At 45.8% G+C, this 23629-nt stretch overlaps 1 protein-coding gene across 5 annotated transcripts in view; it reads left to right on the top strand.

Moving 5' to 3' along the window:
* The window catches only part of LOC100691444 (CASK interacting protein 2), a 51842-nt gene extending 30102 nt beyond the window's left edge, over window positions 1-21740 (top strand). For 4 of the 5 annotated variants that reach the window (XM_019357550.2, XM_019357549.2, XM_025906488.1 and 1 more), the window contains 15 exons: window positions 2162-2292; window positions 3090-3198; window positions 3414-3522; window positions 5024-5118; window positions 5917-6034; window positions 7639-7713; window positions 8996-9126; window positions 9778-9844; window positions 11614-11711; window positions 12009-12119; window positions 13960-14061; window positions 14158-14296; window positions 14377-16050; window positions 18353-18635; window positions 18867-21740. In XM_019357550.2, the coding sequence (XP_019213095.1) occupies window positions 2162-2292; window positions 3090-3198; window positions 3414-3522; window positions 5024-5118; window positions 5917-6034; window positions 7639-7713; window positions 8996-9126; window positions 9778-9844; window positions 11614-11711; window positions 12009-12119; window positions 13960-14061; window positions 14158-14296; window positions 14377-16050; window positions 18353-18635; window positions 18867-18963 (3339 nt within the window). In that variant the 3' untranslated portion in view covers window positions 18964-21740. The remainder of the gene's footprint in view (window positions 1-2161; window positions 2293-3089; window positions 3199-3413; window positions 3523-5023; window positions 5119-5916; window positions 6035-7638; window positions 7714-8995; window positions 9127-9777; window positions 9845-11613; window positions 11712-12008; window positions 12120-13959; window positions 14062-14157; window positions 14297-14376; window positions 16051-18352; window positions 18636-18866) is intronic. The other variant, XM_005469143.4, reaches the window with a different exon arrangement.
* The last annotated feature ends 1889 nt before the right edge of the window (window positions 21741-23629 follow it).

Below are 23629 nucleotides of genomic sequence, written 5' to 3'. Positions count from 1 at the left end.
ATGAACTGAAGACATACGTAGCACTTTTTTGCTTTGCCAGCCGCTCTGATCAGGTGGATCGTTCTGTTTTCAGACTGGATCTGTAGACGACCTCCTGTCAGCCATCTTTGTTCTGAGTCACGTGTTTGTGCTGTTGGAGCTTTTTTAAAGGTTCCCGTGCTAACAGATGGTCCAACGAGGCTGAGCTCCGGGTTTGCAGAGTGACTGGATGTTACTGAGCACTCATCAGTTATGTGCTGTTATCAGCTAGCATTAGCCGATAGCGTAGCGCTCCAATTCGGCCGTTGCACAAAAGCCCAGCAGCCAAAATGCCTCAAAGCCTCCATAAACCAGTGGCCCAGTATTCCCAGTGTGCAGCAGCAGATAGCCCCGGCGATGATGCTGTGATTTGATGAACAGGAGAGTTCACAAAGAAGAGGAAACCATGCAGAGGAGCACAGATGTGGTACAGACAGCTGTGACAAGCATCGTGAAATCCTGAACACTCGACGTTTTCAGGATTTCACGACGCTTGTCTTTGGTCACGAGGATGCTGGAGGGTGGGATCTGTCCCTGTGGGCTACAGATGGCGTCCCCACAAACACGGGAGCACAGACGTGCGTCGGCGATGCCGGGACTTGTCGCCTGCAGCTGCTGTGTTTGCGTTAACCTCCGCCCGATCAGCTGGTGCTCAGCTCCCGCTCCTCAGCGATCAGCCACACGGAGCGACGCTGATCGCTGCGGGTCGGCGTCCCTCCTGATGACATTCCTCTGATGACAGGACAGATCCAAACCAGCTTCTGCTGCCACATTTTTTCTTCTTTCTTGAAGTTTTGTTTTACTCGTGTTGTCTCCTCGGTTCAGTTGAACTTCAGTTGAGCTCAGGTGTACTCACCTGGGAGTTTCAGAACTGCTCTCTGAGGTCATTTATCGGCTCCTCATCACTGATCTGTAAAAATCCTCATCTGAGAGAACAGAGGGAGAATACAGTTGGCCAGGCTGCAAATGCTCAGTAACTACCTTTAAGTACACTACAGTACTTCCATTACTACTTATTTTCACGTTCAACGCTTGGGGGCGGGGTCATCGGGTTCACATGAGTGCACTGCTGCTTAAAGCGTCCAGCTGTGTCCACCAAACATCTGGATTGTGTCACTGACGTGTTAGCTCGTGCTCACCTGCAGAGTCGAGTTTGGCCGCGCGCGTCCTTTTGTCTCCGTCCTGTTCTCTTCAGTTTCCCCACATAAAGGCCCCGCGTGGTCACAGAGTCTGCAGGCGGAGCCGCGCTGTGGGTGTAGCGAGTGAACAAAAACATGCAGAATGTGGAAGATTTCACAACTGATGGACCGACGACGGAGCTAGCACTCATTACATAACCTGTCAGCTGTCTGCATGCACAGGCTCACGATGATGATGATGATGACGGTAGCCAGTCTAGTCATTACCAAAAAGAGTAAAGTGGTACTACGTGTCTACCAGTCTCATCAAGTCTCAGCATTCTCGACTTCCTGTTTCTCAGGATGTCATTATCTCTGATGTCCGTCCAGGATCAACCTTCATAAACCTGCTTGAAGCCCAAAACTTCAGGATTTGGAATTTGGGAACTTTAAAAACGCCGTCTGGAAGAGTCCATTTTCTAGAATGGGGAGGAAGGAGTGCTGACATCAGCTGGGACCACAAACATGAGCATGTGTGGAAGATATAAACCCAAACCCTCAACATAATTATCTAAATCATGTCATCACAGGAACCATAACACAGGTCGTGCATCACCCTGCTGTCGACACGTTTCTGGAACCAGACGAGTGGAAACGAGTAATCCACGACCTGTTAGAGCAGTAAAAGTACTGTGTAAGCTGCATGTCAGCCAGTACACGAAACAAGCGGGTCGGGGGAGGGAGCGTGATCCCTGGCAGCCTGATTCGGTCATGGTTTGACGTCACCATGTCCTGGATCATTTGTTGAATAGAAATCACTGAAACTCTGAGGAAAGAAAGTCCACGTCGCACGGAGCTGGTGATCTTATAATTATGGGATGTTTGTTTGTGATCTCTGTGTTAATGAGCTGAATCTTCCCGGGCTTTGGCTCTGCTGTGGAAACAGGAATCAAGACGCACCGTGGGAGCTTCTGACTCTGGGAAACTTCTTCTCTTTGACTCCTCCCCTCCTTGTCCTCCCTCAGGTGGCCCAGCTGTTGCTGAGCAGTAACATGGTGGTGGCGCTGCTGGAGGGCGAGAGGAAGGAGCCGACGGACTCGGCCTTCACCACCCCACTGCACCTCGCCGCTCGCAATGGGCACAAGGACGTCATACGGTGAGACGAGAGCGCTTCATAACTCTGCATATATGTATGTGTGTGTGTGTGTGTGTGTGTGTGTGTGTGTGTGTGTGAGAACACAGCTGAGTGTGAGCTGCAGAGATGCTGCAATCAGAGGGCAGAGCTCCTGTGGTCTGTGGTGTAACCGCTGAGCCGGCACACTCGCACGAGGATGGTGGAGCTGGCTCTGTGTGTGTGTGCTGTGTGTGTCCTGTGTGTGTGTGTGTGTGTGTGTGTGTGCGCGCGTGCGTGTGTGTTATTTATTATTTTTTTCTGGGAGTCTTCTTCATGCCTCACATTCCCTGCAGAGATATGAAATCCACTACAACGTCTGTGACCCACTTTCACAGCGTTTCATCCCGCTTACAACTACTCCTCTGTGTGTGTGTGTGTGTGTGTGTGTGTGTGTGTGTGTGCAGCTGAATCTAACAGGCAGTATTTTAGACGTTTACTTTCACCTGCTGAATAATAAGTGAGAGAAAATGAGGCCGAGCTGCTTCACTGAGGCTCTTATTTCCTGTGCTGTTTGTTTCAATGTGAAACTGATAATATCACTGATATCATCATCATCATCATCATCATCACTGATTACTGTAATACTGCAGAGTTCAAGGCAACAAGAGTGGACAGAAGTACCGTCCATCCCACCTGCTGCCAGTTATTAGGACCCAGATCAGTGCAGTGTGCAGCTACAGTAACTGTGTTAAATGTGCAGACGTGTGGAACAAGGAGGTATTCAGCCTAAACAGGGATGTAAAATTAGCCCCGGCTGTGAGTCGTTGGTCTGCTTTCAGGCTGCTGCTGAAGGCCGGCATGGACATCAACAAGACCACCAAGTCTGGAACGGCTCTGCACGAAGCGGCGCTGTACGGGAAAACTGAAGTGGTCCGACTGCTGCTGGATGTGAGTTTATTTAGAGAGCATCCTGCATCGTGTGTGTGTGTGTGTGTGTGAGATCTGCAGTATCTGTTTAAAACATTCGGTTGATGTCCAATGAAATGTAGATTCAGATTTGATGGATGATTAATGGATGGATGAGATGCTGTGAGTAGAAGAGCGGGCTTGGTCCTGCAGCGATATCACTGAAACAGCTTCGTGTTGTGTTGTTGTCGGTGCAGGCCGGAGTGGACGTGAACATCCGAAACACCTACAACCAGACGGCGCTGGACATCGTCAACCAGTTCACCACCTCGCACGCCAGCAGGGACATCAAGCAGCTGCTACGAGGTCCAATCAAACCCAGCTCATCTTCCTCCTCACTCCCCCCACCACGTCTGCTCTACCTCAGCTCCAAATACACTTCTTAAATACGAGACCTGTGACACAAAGTGTTGCTCTGTCGTCCTTCGCTCTGATCACCTGAGTCTATAAGCTGCGATTCAAACAGCGGCTGCGTATAAATCTGGAGTTACATAACGTTAAACTCTTATCTGTCGCTCTCACGGCTTCAAAGAGCAGATCCAGCATCAAAGTTAGCGGCGCTGTACGTGCGGCGTGTGAGCGCGCTCCGTAATCCTGCAGTGTTTGAAGCTCCTGTGAGAACAGACTGAGGGAATAATGAGCGGTTGTGTTGAAGAAGTGATTGAAACTCGGACGGAGACGTTCCCGTCTCGTTTACTGCTGCCGCGCAGAGAGATGAATAATTGGTCCGCGCTCGGCCGGCACGCGCCGCACATGAATTATTGATGTGAGCTGCGCCTGCGTCAGCAGCCGCTCGTCTGTGCTACAGAGTCGGGCTGGCTGTCCGACAAATGTGTTTCAGCTTCTATAGAAAACGTTTGCTTATCTTGTGATTCGGCCCTCTGCGTGCGCTGTCCTCCTCTCCGTCTTTGTGGAAGTGCTGAAAGTCACGATGTGGAAATTTCCTTCAAGACTGCTGTTATTAAACTCTTATTCCTAACGGGGACGTGTTTTTTTACACTCCGTTTATTTCACTGAACTCAAACTAAGACTGGGCAACATTTTAGCCGAAGAAGTTACGGCATCGGCTAACGGCGGTAAAAACATCACATGTGCACAAAGCTAACAACGAAAGTGAGATGTTTTGGTTCCTTCTCAGTTTACGGTGTTTGTCGCCGCGGTCGGGCTGCAGAAACATCCGTGTTCATGTTGTGTCTCACAGGCTGACCGAACACACGTCACATAACAAAGAAAACTAAAACTAGAGCTGAGCGTTTCACACCGAAAACTAAAGACTGGACATAAAACAGCTCAGAGATACAAAAGAATTATTCACTCAGACTTCCTGTGTAACAGCGAGTGATCAATAATGCATGTGGATATTTACACTGTTATATCCTAACGTATTCTGCTATGCTAATGAGTCATTTCCACAATCAGGAGAAAATGAATCAGCGTTTGTGTGTGAAGGTGTTTGGGAGAACTATCGAGCTAAAGTCATAAAAAGATGCTTAAATGTTTGGTAGCTAACTGCACACCTCAACTAAAGCTAACAGCAAAGCTAAAGTTAGTGCTGACTGTTGAAGTAGCCCCAGCTAACATTAGCTGTAACTAATTTAGCTAAAATAAGCTCATTTTCAATACGTTTCATTTTTTAAATAAAATTTTTAGTTTTTAATAATCAGTGATTTAAAGGTATGCATATACATGTTTTGATGCTGTTTATTAGCCGTGAAATAACACAAGACGAAACTTTAAAAACTCAAAACGAACATGTCCGTGTTTTGTTGTTGTTCTCACGTACTTCCTGTTTGTGTTTCCTCTTCAGATGCGACGGGTGTTTTGCAGGTCAGAGCTCTGAAGGATTACTGGAACCTCCACGATCCCACCGCCCTCAACATCCGGGCCGGAGACCTGATCACGGTGAGGCGCCCGGGCTTCGACGTGCCAGCTGTGGGGGTGCGGGGAGCCACGGAAAATTACGACTCATTAAACAAAACACATTTATCTGTGTGTGAGGAGTATAAGGGACACATTTAGAAAACACTCAGTTCAGTTTTTTTTAATATAGCATGAAATCACAAACGAGCCTCAGAGGCAGGCGGAGACAAGTCCGCACTTCCTGTGAACTCTGTCCTGCGTTTCCCGCCTGTATGAAGGTGGCGTGTGGGTGAATCGGTCTTGTGTGTCACACTGAGTTCAGTCAGATGGTTTCATATCTCGACCGTCCGTGAACTAACCACAGATCTGAGCCACTTCCTGTGAGTGAATCACGCAGGTGAGCAAAGCCGAAGGTGTCGAGGTGATGCAGGTTCGAGGCCTCGTGTTGAGACCTGTGTTCAGTGTTAAACCTGACAGAGGCCGGCGGGGGAGGCGCAGCGCTCCTGTTCTTGTGTAAACAGCAGGAAAACCTAGACTCCTTCTCCGGGAGGTGTGCTCAAGTAGTAAAACAGCATTTACAGTCAAAGCTCTGCTGGTAACACACTTCATATTAACAGTTATTCTGAATAATTATGTGTTAATTAAGACTTTGATGAGCTTGTGCCGCTCTGGTTCTGACCGCTGACGTTCATGCTGCTTCACAGAGCAGCTGCTGTGAAACACCAACCCGAACCTTTGACTCGTAGCTCATTCTAACTGAAATCATCCTCGAATGATGCTGTGATCTGAGGTTAAGGCTAGATGAGCCATGAGTTCACCTGAAACCGTCGTCCTTTGTAGGTGTTGGAGCAGCACGTGGACGGACGCTGGAAAGGCCACATCCACGACAGCCAGAGAGGCGTGGACAGAGTGGGCTTCTTCCCTCCGACCATCGTGGAGGTCATCAGCAGGAGAAACGGTCAGTCGGCGCGAGGTCGCTCCTTTAAAACGTTCTCACCCCTCACAGGTGTCTGCTGAGGGGTCCGGTGCACCCCACCTGTCTGTTAGTAGCAGCATCAGATACCGCCTCTCTGTCCTTAGAGAGGCTTGGCCCAGAATCAGATAAATAAGGATTATTTTGAGCTGGGAATCATGCAAAGCTCCTCTGGTGGTGTCTCAGAATCAAAGTATGGAGCTACAAAAAAGCAGAACACCATCCGCTGAAGGTCGTCGCTACAGCTTCACCCCATTTTTTACACCCCCCCCCTCAGTGTGAGTAGATGGAGTCATCATTTCCTGTAGGAGTCGATCGATTTAAAGCCCCTCCCCCTCCCCACCTCCACCTGAGACAGAAACTAATCCGCTTGCTTCCAGACCATCCCATGCTCCTCACGCCTCCTTCCAGCCTCCATCTCTCCATCCACACCACATAATCACTCACCTCCACCTCTAACCATCAGCTTGATAACCTCCCCCTCCTTCCTCCTCCCTCCCCCGTCTCGCCTGTAGGGGGCACCCTGTCCCGGCACGCCTCTCTGCCCACCCAGCGCCAGCAGCTGCTGTCCAGAGCCCCCCTCTCCTCCAGCCTCAGCTCCGCCCCTCAGACTGACGACTCCTACACTCTGTATGCACCCCCACCCACGTGGTGCTGCCGCTGCCCAACGGCCTGACGACCAGCACAGGTACACACACACACACACACTCTCATGGTGTCGCTGTGCTGATTGGTCAGTTTGGTGCTTCATTGTTTCTGTTGCTGCTTTCATCTTCATGAATCGTTTTAAAACCACACTTTCTTTTCACACACACACACACACACACAGACACCACAGTGACGTCACACTGCAGAGTGTGTGTGTGTGCTGCGTGTTAGCCGTGTTACGTGCTCCTCCTCCACACGGGCTCAGGCTGACGTGTTGCTGCATCTTTGGTAAAACTTTAGAAAAAGAAAACCAAAAAGAACGTAATGCTAATGCTAATGATCCATGGCTAACACTGCAGCCACACACACACAGATCACAAAGGTCAGAGTGTGTCTGTGTGTGTCTGTGTGTGAGTGTGAGTGTGTGTGTCTGTGTGTGTGTGTGTGTGTGTGTGTCTGTGTGTGAGTGTGAGTGTGTGTGTCTGTGTGTGTGTGTGTGTGTGTGTCTGTGTGTGTGTGAGTGTGTGTGTCTGTGTGTGTGTGTGTGTGTCTGTGTGTGTGTGTGTGTGTCTGTGTCTGTGTCTGTGTGTGTGTGTGTGTGTGTGTCTGTGTCTGTGTGTGTGTGAGTGTGTGTGTCTGTGTGTGTGTGAGTGTGTGTGTCTGTGTGTGTGTGTGTGTCTGTGTGTGTCTGTGTGTGTGTGTCTGTGTGTGGGGTGTATCTTTGTGTGGTCCTTCCTGTCACCATGTCTTTGAGGTGACTCATCACTCACCTGCACAGGTGTGACTGTAGCTTGAACCCTGACCTCATGCTGTTACAGACAGAACCCACAGACCTTCTCTTTACCCCTGATCTGTGTCCTGCACCTCAGCCCACCCCCTCAGTCAGCCCCCCTCCCCTTCCCTGACAGAACCAGGTCCATCCGAGTCTCTGTGTCTGATAGGTTCGTCTCCGAGCCGTCTGTCTCAGTCTGGGTGTCCCTTCGAGGACATCTGGGTTCTCAGGGACTCGTGTCATGGTAAGAGCCCCCCCGAACGACAGCTCTTCCTCCCCGGCTGCTCCGCTGCCCGCTCAACGCTCTGCATCAGGACCCCACACACCAAGACCACCAAACGCCCCTCACTGAGTCTCAAGGCGCCTCACAGGCCTCCTGTAGCTGCCTCGCGTTACCGCGGGCCTCCTTGTGATGTTTCATGTTGCTTCATGTTGTTGAATAAACGCTTGTACGTCTGTTCGCACTCTCTGATGTCACCAGTGCTGTCAATTCCATCATGACGCTGAGTGTGTTTGAGAGGGGAAGCTCCCAGAGAAAGCAAACAGGAAGTTAGCTTCAGTTGTCGAGCTTTAGTGCTCAGTTACAGAAAACTCAGTCTCTTCGACAGTGAGGTGAAGCGTGCTCAGAGCTAAAAGGCTGTAAAAGTTTATGTGCTTCCTGCTGCTCTGGGCTCAAAACACACTTTGAAATAATCCTAGTCTAAGAGTTTAGGAAGTTCGAGACGTGGTGGTCTGCTGATCGCAGCTGGACTTTTTAGGTTCTTGAAGACGTTTCTCCTCTGACTTCACGCCTTTGGATGACAGCTCTGAAACATCTTCAGGAACCTGAAACAAAATCCAGTCACCTCCAGCCTCAGCACTTCAGACGACTCTAACCTGTGTGAGTGAGACAAACCTCCACAGCTTCGATGTATGACTGAATGAGATGGTCAGTCCTCTCTTTCAGACCTGCTGCAGCTGAGATTTTACCACACAGCACTCAAAACTAAATACATCTGCTTTAATCTGCACCTCGCTGCTCGTCACTCCAGTTTTTCTTAAACCAGCCGTTAAAGAAAGGTGAGGCCGGAGAGTCGTCCTGGTGTGTCGGGTCCAAACACTCTGAATGATGCGCTGTGTCGCCTGCTTCAGCCTGAACTCGCGCTCTGAGCGTCCGGCTCCCACAGGGGAGTTTACAGAGCCGCGTTTGTGAGCACTGATCAGGTGTGTTTGAGGAAATGTTGTGCATGATTCGATGCTTTTCTCTCAGTGGCGGCAGATCAGTGGGAGAATCTTTTGATCCTGACGTGATTCCGAGTCGATCGAGAAGCTTTCCAGCTGCTCGTGCAGCTCAGGCAGATGTTGTACAAGCAGCTTCCCGGTCGGACTCGTGCCTGCAGCTGTGCTCCCACGCATCCCGTCCGGCACCCCCCCATCGCCCCCCGCCGGCTTCCTCCAGCCTCACGCCGACCCCCCTCCCGCTGACATCGTGCGGCGCGTTGATGGTGGCTGGCGGGTTTGTTCATTGTTGTGTTTTTGGTTTGCAGCCGGAGACAGAAACAGCGTCGGGAGCACCGGCAGCGTGGGCAGCACCCGCAGCGCTGGCAGCGGGCAGAGCACCGAGAGCAGCCACGCCCCCAACGGACTGCAACACCACGCCAGTCACCATGACAACAAGGTACAGCGGATGCATGTGGACACATAAGCACTGTCGTATGTGCCCATTTCTCAGATTTGGAAACTTTAATCTGGACGAGTCTCTGAATACAACACAGAAATGTTTTGGACTGAGTCGGTTTCACTACCACAGCCCGAATGTGACCTTTGACCTCCTCAAACACATTTTTATTGATATCTGGAAGAGGACTTTGGAGTTTACATAAACAGACCTCGGTAAAGTTTGGTGTCACGAATCACGTGAAACACAGAATAAGATGACATGTGACTCCTGAAACGCCGAGTACATCTGATGGCTGTAGATGCTACAGACAGCTTGTTTTCCTTTCTGCCCTGTGAGAAGTTATCACTGCACTGTGGATGGAAACACATTTCATATTTCACTTACAGTCAGTGTTGAAATAATGATTTTGTTTCATCTCATTAATGATTTGAATACCTGAGAGTCAGACTCAGTAAAAACTCAGATGATTAATTTGTTCCGATAACCTAAAAATTTGCTGAAATCTCATGTGTCACGATTTGCACAGATTTGCCTTTTCATTTATTGTTTTTCTTCTAAATTCTATTATTTTGTGTTATGTGTGTTGATGTGGAGCTCTGTGCTGCTCGCTGACTGCAACGCTGCTGTTTTACATGTTTTTATGTGCAGGCGGCGCCCTCTGCTGTTGATCCGGGGCAGTCTGCAGACCTCAGCAGGCCAGCCGATCATCCTGCAGGTACCTATTCAGTTCAATTCAATTCATTATATTACAATAATACACACAGAGAAAAACCCAAAAATCATATGACCCCCTATGAGCGGAATAACTCCCTTTTAAGAGGAAGAAACCTGCAGCAGAACCAGGCTCAGGGAGGGGCGGGGCCTGCGGCAGAACCAGGCTCAGGGAGGGGCGGGGCCTGCGGCAGAACCAGGCTCAGGGAGGGGCGGGGCCATCTGCTGTGGCTACCTGTGTGTTGATCAGCGTTGGGGAGTAATGGAATATGTACCGATGTTACATATTTGAAATGCAAAATATGAGTAACTGTACAGTTACAGTTGTTACAGTTACCGTTTAAATAGGTGATAATCAGAATACAGTAACTTTGTTGAAATAAATAGGTCATTTCCTGTTTCATATGTTAGGCTATGCCCTCTCTATGCTTTCTCCAATTTTGGTGAATAAATGCAGGGGAGCATAGGTGTAGGTAGTTGGATGAGCATGCAAGCATATGGTGCATAGCTGAGAGCGGCCCGCCCGCGTTCAAGTACGACCCGCGGCACTTTTTTTCTTTTTTTTTACTCAATTTCCATCTGGGATTAATACAGTTTCTCTGATTCTGATCGCTGGAAACCCAAACAAACACTCAATAAGAGGCTCTAATGTCAGTGTCCTGTTAATGTTGTCAGTTACACAATAGGTTGTTTCTAAATACTCACGTACACGAGTCCGTATTCGCGTTTTCGCTAGTTTTCCCGAGAACACAGCGCAATCATTCCCCAATTGGAACGGCAGTGTACTTGATGACATCACAGCTTAATTTAACTGTGATTAATATTTGCTATGGAAATTACGCATGACATAAAAACTTACACATGATGTAGTAGATTTCTGTAAGAAAAAAAGATAATTTAAGTATTTTAAGCACTTTGGCAAGATTTGCTTTTCCGTATCATCTGTTTCATAATGTCTAATAAGCTTCATACAGTTAAGCACAATCACTACATGACAGAAACACAAGCTTCATCTCTCTTAATGAACATAGTACACATGTATGCCTGAATAAAAACAAACAGGTGAGTTGTTAGAACGCTTTTTTATTTTATTTTAGTAAACACTCAAAACTTACAACAGACAGCTGCTGGGGTTTGGAAGAGAATTGAACAAATATTTAAAATATAATCTGATAATTTTTGGCATCTCCACGTATTAACATTCTGTTTTGGTGGATAGCATTAACAACCTGCTAGCTGCAAGTAATCATATGCAGTTCCACATGATTATTAACAGACAGAAAGAAAACATGTTACTGATACAGAAATAGTTTTCTATACGAGATCGCTGCAAAAAGTGCAGCCTTACCTAATGTCCACCCTGCTGTTACTTATTTATATTAAGATTTAAAAATCTAGCTGGTATTGGTATGGCGTGTAACCTTCAGTAATAGTAATAGGATGATAATATATTACGGTAATCCAAAGTATTCAGAATGCATTACTCTCTTTGAGTAACTAACAACAACAAAATACATTTTGGGCCATGTAATCTGTAATCTGTAGTGGAATACATTTTAAAAGTAACCTTCCCAACACTGGTCTTAAATCACATCTGAAATTACTATAAAAGTCGTAATGCACCGTCTGTGAAGCAGAGATATGTTCTGGAGCAGCATACATTTGTCCTTCTGTTCCGTTTCCTGCCTTATTTTACCTCCTGTCACTTTGCGGTGCTGCAGTAAATAATATCTGAGGTGTGTTTGATCTGCATTGATCGTCTCCTTTGTGTAGGTGGGACTCCTCGGAGGCAGACGGTGACGGTGCAGAGACCCGCAGAGCAGAGCTTCTCCCAGCAGTTTGTTCGTCCTCAGCAGCTGCTGGAGGGGAAGGTAAACGGCAGCGCTTTAAAACCAACTTCATGCTTTTAGTTTTTGTTTTGCATCACAATAATTCGCACGTCAGTGTGGGAGCCAGTTCCAGAAAGCAGGTTTAACAAACTGAGAGTTTACATAAACCTGATTCCTGGATCAGAGCCCCGCACTGATACTGGAAATATATGCTGTCAGACTAACTCTGAGCTGGCTTCTGGTTCTGTTTAAAAGCTGCAACTGAAAGAAGTAAGATCTTACTTGGATGTATCACCTGATAAAATAATGTCTGTGTGTTCGCACCTGTGTGTTTTTTAGGATGCAGAAGCCATCTATCAGTGGCTGAGTGAGTTCCAGCTCGAGCAGTACACCGGAAACTTCCTGAACGCTGGATATGATGTACCGACCATCAGCAGGATGACCCCTGAGGTGACCCTTCACTCCTTTATTACAAAAGAACTGCACAACCTCTGTTGAAGTCATTCGCCTTCAGTATCAACATAGAATGACCCAAATTTAGACCCACTACATCAGAAACATCAGAAAACCAACCCATAGGAAACAATCTGCATCTCCATCTAAGAGCCCAAACAGGTCCTAGGACAGTTGGACCTGATTCACAATGACCTGAACACGCCCTGCAGGTTTTAGATGCTTGTACTCTTCTCCCTTGACTTGTGCCTTTTCTTTTTACACTCATTGTGGCATTGTGATTTTACTTAAGTGACAACGTCCAGAGCTGATAAAATGAGGCTAGCGCTGAACCACCAAAAGCTGCAGTTTCTCCAACACCCAGCAGGGGCAGCAGTGGGTCAGTCCCCATAGACTCCCATGTTTAAATGTTACAGCAGAAACAAACGTGTTTACAGACTGTTTGGTTTATGTAGATGACTTCCTCCTTCATAACAACATCTAATAAAGTTCTAAATTTCTATTAGATGTTATAAAAAAATAATTTGCCAGATCCACGCCCCGTGTTGCCCAAAGGCTTCTGATTCTGAAAAAAAGCTCACAAGCTTCAAAAACCAATGGGTGACATCACAGTGGTGACAGAAATTTTTATAAATTTTATAAAGAAAAATTAAAAGGGAAACTTGCATTTTTGAAAATTGCAATTCACTATTTATTCCGGTTTAAAATGATCTAAAAATGAGCGAAAGTTAAAGAGTATTTCATAATTTGAAAATATTCTTGACACAATGTAAACACTTTCATCAAAATTACAGAACCTTTTTTTCATAGACAAACCTTGTTTCTTCTTTGATTTGTGATTGCAGCTCGTTCAGAATGCTCCGGCTCGCCTTCTTACTGGAACTAGAAAATTTGACCCTATTACTCCGGCTCTTGTTGATCTACACTGGTTACCAATCAAATATCGTATTGAGTTTAAAATCTTGCTACTCACTTTTAAAATCCTGAATAACATTGCGCCCAGCTACCTCACTGACCTCCTCAATTTGTACGCTCCTTGTCGTGCATTAAGATCATCAGGTCAGTTACTCCTGGCCCAACCTAAGTTTAGACTGAAGACCAGAGGCGATCGTGCCTTCGCTTCAGCTGCACCCAACCTTTGGAAAAGCCTCCCTGCTTCTATTCGAGTCTCGGACTCTATCCAGTCCTTTAAATCAAGGTTAAAAGCATATCTATTTGACTTGGCTTTCCTGACCAACTTTTAAATCTTTTATTAAATTTATTATTTTTTATTAATTTTACTGCTTCTTGATGCATTCTCAATCATCCAGGAAAGTAAATCTCCAAAAGTTGAATCTGTTCATCTGGACGTAGCGTTTGCAAATGTACTGTTTATAAGGTTTGGGGAAACCTGCAGTCAGCTGAGACTGAAGAAGTCACCTGGATGAGTGACGAAACGTTTCTCCCACAAAACGCTACGTCCAGATGAACAGATTCAACTTTTGGTAATTTTACTGCTGTTTTTGTCTTAGCAGACTTTGTATTTATCTAACTCTCCTGGTCTGTTAGTGCCTCTATCCTGTCTGTGCTAGTGCCCGATTTGTACCCTGTTATTGACTTATGTTGATTCTCCATATTACTGTGAAGCACTTTGGTGTGCCTTCGGGTTTTTAAATGTGCTATATAAATAAAATTGTATTGTAATGTATTGTATTAACCAAATAATCCAGTGAAGTATTCACCCGTGTCACGCTGACTGTAAACCACTGATATAAACTTCAGAGATGCAGTCTCAGGACTATGCGGCTCTGCGTGTGGTCATTTCTCTGAGTGACTCACTGCTGTTTAATGCGTGCAGGATCTCACGGCCATCGGAGTGACTAAACCAGGACACCGCAAGAAAATCTCCATCGAGATCAACAACCTGAACATCCCCGAATGGCTGCCAGAGTACATCCCAGTAAGACTGTCCGCTGTTTCGTGCACACGCTGTTGCATAATAAGCTCAATACTCTGATTTTTCACCTGATCCAACTAACGTGGCCTTTTCTCACAGTCTGATCTCTGCGAGTGGCTCAGTGCCATCGGCCTCCCGCAGTACCACAAAAAACTCTCAGAAAATGGCTACGACTCCATCAGCATCGTCAAAGACCTCACCTGGGAGGATCTGCAGGAGATCGGCATCACCAAGCTGGGTAAGGACTCATTGGATCTTTGAGTTTGTGGATTGTGCTTCTGTCTGCACTTTGAGTCTGATGGTTCATTTTGCTTCCAGGCCACCAGAAGAAGCTGATGTTGGCAGTTAAGAAGCTGTGTGACATCCAGAGAGCAATCCTTCAGGCTGAATCAGGCCAAGGCACGCTGCGACGCAAAGGTCCCGGAGCCCTTCACCTGGTCGCCATTGAGGCCGACGGTAGCAGCGAATGCTCTTCGCCTCACACCCCGAAGATGCTGACCTTCCAGGACAGCGAGCTGAGCGCCGAGCTTCAGACAGCAATGTCAAGCCACTACGGAGGCTGCGAGGAAGGTTTGGCCATCAAGAATGCGGTGGGGATGTCACAGAGCCAGGAGAGCATTGACACCCGGTCCAGAGGTTCTGGACGCTCACAGGAGCCTCCTACAGCCTCCATCACCCCCCAGAACTGGTCCCAGGAGAGCCTGGAAGGCAGCCCGGCCAAGGAGAGGAATCTTCCTGAGGGATGGGACCAGAGGCCCCTACAGCAGCAGCCTCTGCCAAAACAGGTTCCTCTGGGTACGGCCACTGTGTTCAAGTACCCGACCATCCCAGCAAAGCCCAAACTGCCTGGATCCCAAGGCTCCTCCCCTCACGGCTCCCCAACCCTGAAGGGGTTCAGTTACCTGCATTCTCAGTGCGGTTCCACAGACCTGAACTCGTCTCCCAGACACGAGAACCACGCTATGACCCTGACACCACCCAACAAGCGCACCCAGAGCATGACCCGCTACGCTCTGTCGGACGGAGAGCCCGACGAGGATGACGAGGAGCTGATGCGTGCTGGAAACGTGCCATCTTACGCCACTTTAACGCGCAAGCCCGGCCGCAGCCAGCTGGCTCGACTGCACCCAAGTCCAGACAAAAATGGTAACGTGGGACGCAGTCAGTCGTTTGCTGTCCGTGCCCGGAAAAAAGGTCCCCCTCCTCCTCCCCCGAAGAGACTGAGCTCAGTGAGCAGCACCACCAGTGGCGAGCTAAGCGACAGCAGCACGACTTCGTCCTCTGGCGGCGTAGTGACTGACAGTCCGGGGAGTGTGCGCAGCATCACAGCTTCCCTGGAAAGCGGCGCAGAGGGGAAGAGCATGTCAGGGTCCTCACCAGATATTGTGCGGCACGAGGCTCTATCTCCCTCCCTCAGCTCCGAGGCTGCAGGAGTAAGGAGGAGGGTGAAGAGCCAGTGTGTTTCCACCGAGAACAACGGCAGCACTAAACAGGACCGAGGGGTCAAATCAGACTCCGAGGAAGAAGAGTCAAAAGGTCATGGACTGGAACGCTCCTCTTCACCTCAAAACAGCTCCAGCGAGTGCATCCCCTTTGCCGAAGAGGGCAACCTGACCATCAAACAGAGGCCCAAAGCTCCAGGTCCACCCAGGGCCGAGACCGTGCTGGAGCCTCCTGATAAGCCAGCGGCCAAGAATCTGGAGGTGCCGGAGTTTAATCTGAAGGAGTCGGACACGGTGAAGCGCCGGCACAAACCCAAAGACAAGGAGCAGGGAGGAGGGTCCCCCAGCAGAGAGGGAACAGGGGACACCGAGCCTGAGTCTGGCAGCAGCAGGCCTCCATCCCAGAACCCGGAGGTCAGTCTAAGAATCAGTGAGACCAGCGTGGAGAGGCCAGCCAGTCCAGCAACCGGTTCCCCCATTAAACCTCCTCTCTCCCCAAAACCTGCTGTCGCCCCAAAACCTGTCCGGCACAGTCTGCTGGCTTCACAGGGTAAGATACCCACACCTCACTAATACGCTGTAACATAAAACCCGCAGATTCTGCTTCTTAACCCTCTGGGGTCGCCGGACGCGCCGGCGCGTCAAAATCACATGACCAATTTAAGACGACACAGCTACAAGATGCAGCGACTCAGAGTCACCATTTTAACTTGGGTCGAAAGTGCGGACCTCAAACTATATACCAGTTTTTGAATTGTGTCGATGTTTTTTTCTGAATAAAACAGTGTTTACAGCGGGAAGAACGGTAAAAATGGCGTTTTCTACAGACAGCCTAGCAAACACTCTCCGCCTGTGAGTGAAAAAAGAAAAAGAAAAAACACCCCTTCCCTATTGGTGTTAGAGTTTACCATGTCAGCCAATCAAAAAAATGATAAGGCAACATGTGACATTTGGTTGTTTAGGGAGAAGGGGAAGTTTTTAGGAGTGACACCCGCGACTGAAAGCGGGCAAGCGAAAGAAGGAGAGAGAGCGAGTTTTCATATGTGAGACATTAGTGACGTTTAGCGTGTTTGGAGTCTATAGTTAGTTTGTTGTGTAGTTATTGTGTTGTATTGTGTGTCGGTTAGACTGCTGAATTTCATATTTGATCTAAAAAAGCTGTCAAAGGCAGATTCCAGTGTAAACGCTGTCTCCACATAGAAAACTGGACTGTTGCACCTCCAGTTGTCAGACCTGCAGGGTTTAGGCCTGTGCTGTTCTCCTCTGTCTTATACTGAACACAAACTACATTTTTTGGACTGGCACAAATAATTTGTGTGCCTTCTTATTTGATGCAGCACACCTGATTGTTCTGTAAATAGATTTAAATGGTTATATAAAAAACGCCTGAGGCCTTGGCTGCATTTTTAGGTAAATAGTACCATATAACTTTGTTGTTTGCAAAACTTGTGCATAATTTTTAGAAATGTACAATTTCTATTTGCATTTCAAGTTATGAAAATGATTCGTTAAACATGTTTGTGGGTTTTACAGTAAAAAATATAACTTTTTACTACTCAGATTTTGAATTTTTTTGTCTGAATTTAGATCAACTGTGCTAATATAGTATACCAAAATGAAAAAATAACTCAAATTTCAGATATTTGAGGTTGTGCTGAAAATAATGATACCAAACAAGGCAAGAAAAACATATTTTAAAGGTGAAATATAGAAGTAAAATCAAAAGTAGTCAAAACGGCCAATTATACCCGGGACCCCAGAGGGTTGAGGAAACGTGGGCTCAATAACTGATTGAATTCTGATTTGACTATTGATGTGACATGCGAGTCCTACTTTCTTGTACTTGTGATCTGTTACTATGCCCTCTGGTTTCATTTGGATGAAGAGAAACTGGAACTTTGGTTCTGGACTTGGAGTACGGGCATGTTGTACTTAATTTGAGACATGCTGGTCTTTTATTTCTAGACAGCGCTTGAGACTGGGATTTGGACTTTTTGATTTGGACTTGGGAGCTTTCCTGGGTCTTGGTTCTTTTTCTTTTGGGTGCTTCCTTTAGTGGTCTCAACAGTGGATCATCTGCCTCCACCTCACTCTATCCCAGCATCCTCTTCTGTCATACTAAACCTCTGCACGTCTTCCTCTTTTTCTCCTACCTGGCAGCTCCATCTTCATCATCTTTTCGCCAAATATCCACTCTCTCGCCTCTGCACATGTGCAGATCAGCTAAGCCTTGCCTCTCTAACTTGATACAATTTCAAATTATTTTGATTTGCTAGATAGAAGTGTCTCAGTCGTGTTTGTAAGTGATGGTATGGTGGAACTTGAGATGGAAAGGAAGATTAGAATGGATGGTTGATATGATTCAATTGGATTTTATTTATACAGCGCCAAATCACAACAACAGTCGCCTCAAGATGCTTTATATTGTAATGTAGACCCTACAGTAATACAACAGAGAAAAACCCAACAATCATATGACCCCCTATGAGCAAGCACTTTGGCGACAGTGGGAAGGAAAAACTCCCTTTTAACAGGAAGAAACCTCCGGCAGAACCAGGCTCAGGGAGGGGCGGGGCCATCTGCTGTGATTGGTTGGTGAGAGAAGGAAGACAGGATAAAGACATGCTGTGGAAGAGGGACAGAGATTAATAACAGATATGATTCGATGCAGAGAGGTCTGTTAACACATAGTGAGTGAGAAAGGAGACAGAAGAAGAAATGCTCAATGCATCATGAATGGATGGACGGATGGATGAATGGATGTAACTTGACTTGGATGTAGGTTGACACATGTTCATGTCTCAACCTTGGCACTTGTTGCTGTTTTACTTCATGGATATCTTCTTCTGCAGGACTCTTGTCTCCTACTGTGACCGTCAGTGTGGTTCAAAGTCTGGCCTTCACCTCTCCATCCTCACCCGCCCACGGGCCTCCAGCTCCATCCACTCAGGCCCCCCAGAGCCCGTCTCTGGCAGCTGGGAGGTCTCACATATATGCATTGGGTCCAGGTCTTCCCCCTCAGCCGTCTGTGGGGGTGGAGGTGGCTCAGCAGAGACTGGATCAGACCAGCACATCTCTGGCAGCAGCTCTAAAAGACGTTGAGAGAAAACTGACCGTGGAGAACAGCCCTGACAGGTAAGATCACCCACCTGAGGGTCAGGTCAAAATCATAGTCACGTCATTTTCCCCAGCATGGTTGCCCTTCCCATAGCAACTGAAGCATTTTGTTTTGACCTCAATTCGGTAATTATCTCGTGCCACACCAGCTTTCAGACTATATACAAAAGAATTGTAAAGCTGCCAGTTTTTCTCTTCATTTTTTGCATCATAATGTATATTTGTCGTGTCTCATTTTTTTAACACCAGTGGAGCGAACCAAGTGAGGTCTGCAGGAACCATTTTGGATGACATCGGCAACATGTTCGATGACCTCGCCGACCAGCTGGACGCCATGTTGGACTGAAATAAACAGAAAGTCCAATGTAAACCTCAGGAAGTGACATATGGATTACGAAAAGGGCCTGCCCAGTGGGAGGAGCTACTGTCTCAGCCTGAACACCAGCACTTAGTCAAACAAAGTCGTCTACATTTCTAACCCACAGCTGTGTCTGGTTTCTGGTTCCAGGTCGGCGCGGATCTTTGGTGTCTTTTCAAAGATAAACTAAGCTAACGTAGAAGGAGCACAGTGCACAGAGAAACCCTGAGCTGAGTATCACTGTTAAACACGAATACTGTAACGTGAATTTTTATGCTTCGGACGTCAAAGGGCACCCAAGTCTCGCCATCACCTGCTGAACAGCGCCTGCTCCAGCAGCTTCCTGATGCAAGACCTGCTGCAGACCATAATACTGGTTACCAGTCAGAATGATTAATATTTGTAGGCTGATGATGAATTATGCCTGCATGTATGAAATAAGAGTCGAGTTCATGGTTGGTACCATCTTTGCTGTCTGGAGCTGGGACCTTCCTGCTAGTAATACTGAATAAATGTTGGAAACTCATCGTGCTACCCCAACTGAAGCAGCTGAGTGGAACCAGAACCAGTTAGTTCTTACGTAATAAAGACTCCGGCGGGCAGAGACGAGGTAAGCTCAGAAACTGACTCTTTCATTCAGTGGCCTTCCGTTAACCCGAGGATCGTACTACCAGAGCAGTCATTTCCAAATCAAGCAAATGAATCATCAGAGGTCCCAAACTAAGCAACGGCAAACCACACCGACTGTAAGTGGGAAATGAGACTATTGACTGTGTATTTCTGCAGGGAAGCTGATGCCTTTTCCTTTTTTTAACCAGCATCTATTGGCATCAGTGTCACTGCATTATAAAACACGTCCCCTGAATTTTTTTTTCAGCAGTGGTAGCTACTGTCATAGAGCACTGGCACCATCTGTGGAACTTTTTGGCCTCTTTTAGCTCCTAGTTTTGGTTTCTGGAACATTTCGTGTTTGAGTTTCCAGTAGCCGTACAGAAAACTCGTACTTGCTCAACATCATTTCCCTCAGGCGGTGGAGACCAAAAATGGAGCTAAAAGAGAATGGGGACAACACGTATAGTCAATATGTGCCACCTGTGAGGTTCCCAATCAGTAAGTGTAAACTTTTAAAATGAAATTTATTTTCAAGTGACCATTTAAATATAACTTTATATGCAAGCAGACTGAATTTTCTGCTCATTTCCTTTGACTGTGCTCAAAACCTCTCATTCGTGTTCCTGAAATCGGGAACTGTTGTAACCTGAATTTCTGTCGTTATCGTACTTTGTTTTCTTGCTGCTGAAACAAAACCTGGATGGTCTTTGACTGGTTTTAGTGTGTTGAACCATTTCAAATTTTACCTTTGTAATATTTAAAGAAATCTATTTTATACAGATATTAACCCGGTGTAATAAGTTCCCGCTCAGTGTGTCTGCGATGGTTAAAAAGACCCTTTTTCTACGCATATGTGTGTTTATGAACACCTGTAAAAGTGCTCAACTGTGTTGTTTGTTCAAAGGGAAGAAAAGCATATTAAGCTCATTTCACGTGTGGACAGCTGACAGCAGCATGGGACACTTATATATACATGTTATTTTTTATATTCATTTTAGCCAAATTAGTATTTAAATTAGCGTTATCTAAATATGTATATTGTACACTAGTAGAGATATATACAGGAGTACGTATCCAACCAAAGGTCTGTACAGATTTTCATAAACATTTCCTTTAAAAGAAAATGAGTGAAATTTGGAGCTGTTACCCATCTCGTTATTGTAAGATGCTTATGAAATGTTATTTTTGTGTCTAGCCTGCAGTGTATGGATACAGTGTCCATATTTAGCATGCCATGCTTGCTCTGAATGTTTCATTTGTGTTGACCCTGCGCTGACTGTTGTTGTCCCGTTGTTTTGTGGTATCTTTGTGAATGAGATGCTCGGCTTTGGATTTGTGATTCTCAGGAAAATCCCTGAATGCATGGCTGCTCCATGACTCCTGTTCCCAATATGACAGATTTAAAATGCCAGACTAAGATTTCCATCTCAGCTGGCCAAACAGATGGCAGCAGTACCACTGTTGTTTTGCTTATTGGTAAATCTTAAAAGGTTAGCAGCTCTGTGATATAAAACTTTTGCTGAAACGTGTTTGAAATCAAAGTAACGTTCCCACTGTGGCTGGATTACTGGTAAATACTCCATTCAGGGCCAGTAACAAAAAAAAGGTTTTAAGGTGGTGTTTGAAGTTTAACATAGCTATTTATGAAGCACCCAAGCACTAACATCCTTAACAGGTGTTACACACACATATAGAGCTGGATATCATCAGCACAGAGGGTCATGCAGCTGTATTTTCAGATATTTGACTGTACGGGGCAAATAAAGAGGACCCAGGAGGATTCCCTGAGGAGTTCCCCACAATAACGATAGGCCAGTGCATTCGTTATGACATGTCACCTTTTTAACATTTTAGCAATAATTTTAAGCCTTTCACACAACCTGCTGTTGTCCGTCAACATTTTATATCAGAGCTTAAACGTGTTACTTTATTCCTTTACCTTACAGAGCTGTGTTGGAAAAACAGAATCACTGAAACATGATGTAAAAGTAATATCTTCAAAAATAATCTCCAGAAACAGTAAATATGTAATGGGTCAAAGTGTAGTGTGTTGTTGACCTGGATGATATCTGTGTGTGCGCTGCTGCTTTTTTTGGATGTTCTTTTGTCTTCTGAGCTGTTTGTTTAACCATTAAATATACATACTGTCCTGATTTGGGGTTTCTTTACTCATACTTGTGATATGGACACTGACACACATACACAGCTTCAGCACATATGGGCCAATTACTTTTTTCAAGTAACAAGTACATTAAGGGATTACTATTGCAAAAAAAGTAATTAGATTACTGTTACTTTCCTGTACGCACGCTGCGTTACTAAACCGTGATTTTGTTTGTGAGAGTGTCTCATGACAATGACGTACGAGCGTGCAACGTCTGGAGCAGCAACAGACGTGTGCAGATCAACAATGGATAATATGGAGTGTTGGAGCGAGTACGACCATGCAGCGTTTAAAACAGGGAAGTAATCACATTACTTTGAGTTTGATTGCATAAAAAGTGACAAAAACATCAGCGTCCGCTCTGCGTGGGAAGAAAACTTCTTTCTCCAGAGAAAAATTAAACTTCAACTCTGAGCGAGCACCGAGCACGAATGTGACATTCACAGAGAAACCCCACTGACATGACCGCTGTGGGCAAACCTCCACATGTGAAAGAGTGTAAATACAAACCATTATTTTATTTTTATATGCTGGAATATGCAGGAAATAGGTTTAAGTCAAAGACTGTTGCATATAATGAAATTTATGCTTGATGAAATGTGTGTCATGTTTTTAAAAAGTGACTAAGTAATAAAGTAACTAATTTCTTTTGAAAATAGGTAATCAGTAAAGTAACGGGATTACTTTGTTGGAGAATTAGTTGAAAATAGTAATTAGTTACTAACTTGACCAACACTGAGCTTCACTGACTGGATGAGGTGGACTGGTGAGGACTTTACCCCAGTTTAAAAGGTTTGGGTTGATTGTGCTTCACTAACACTTTGATTCTGATAACTGAGGTTTTATTTGAATTATCTGAATGAGTTTAAAATAGTGACATCATTCATAACTGTATATCAGGAGTGCCACCATGGGTCACATACAGCTTAGCTGTTTAGCTACTGTGATGTGGTATGAATGACCATGGGGGAGGGCTTCACTGAAACTTAGGAAAAATGTAGTTAAAAGTCTTGAATGTATGAGCTACTTTTACCAGACCTGTCCTGTTGGCCAGATTGGAGTGTGGTGAATGATGAGGTGTTTGTTTTTACACACATTTATCCCAGAATTGAAGCCTGGCCTGATTAAATGTTAGTATCTGAATCACATCACTGTATATTGACAAATAAAGAAAAACATACTGGAGCCACTTTTTCTTAAGCTTTCAGAAACCTGATCTTGTATTTTGTGGCTGTGTCCAGCAGAGGGCGACACGAACCTGATAATTCTATCAGGACATGAAAATATGAAAATATGAGATACCTGGATGTATAGAGTTTAGTAAGTAGGCCTCTTACACTTATATAATTATAGGATTATATAATTATATTTCTTTTTTGGGGGGAGGGGGGGGAGTTTTCATTCATGACTATAATAAATAAGACTGATTACAGGGAGTGCAGAATTATTAGGCAAGTTGTATTTTTGAGAAATAATTTTATTATTGAACAACAACCATGTTCTCAATGAACCCAAAAAACTCATTAATATCAAAGCTGAATGTTTTTGGAAGTAGTTTTTAGTTTTAGCTATTTTAGGGGGATATCTGTGTGTGCAGGTGACTATTACTGTGCATAATTATTAGGCAACTTAACAAAAAACAAATATATACCCATTTCAATGATTTATTTTTACCAGTGAAACCAATATAACATCTCCACATTCACAAATATACATTTCTGACATTCAAAAACAAAACAAAAACAAATCAGCGACCAATATAGCCACCTTTCTTTGCAAGGACACTCAAAAGCCTGCCATCCATGGATTCTGTCAGTGTTTTGATCTGTTCACCATCAACATTGCGTGCAGCAGCAACCACAGCCTCCCAGACACTGT

The sequence above is a fragment of the Oreochromis niloticus genome, linkage group LG4 (genome assembly GCF_001858045.2).
Source record: "Oreochromis niloticus isolate F11D_XX linkage group LG4, O_niloticus_UMD_NMBU, whole genome shotgun sequence".
Lineage (NCBI taxonomy): Eukaryota > Metazoa > Chordata > Actinopteri > Cichliformes > Cichlidae > Oreochromis > Oreochromis niloticus.
This window is presented reverse-complemented; position numbering and strand designations above follow the sequence as displayed.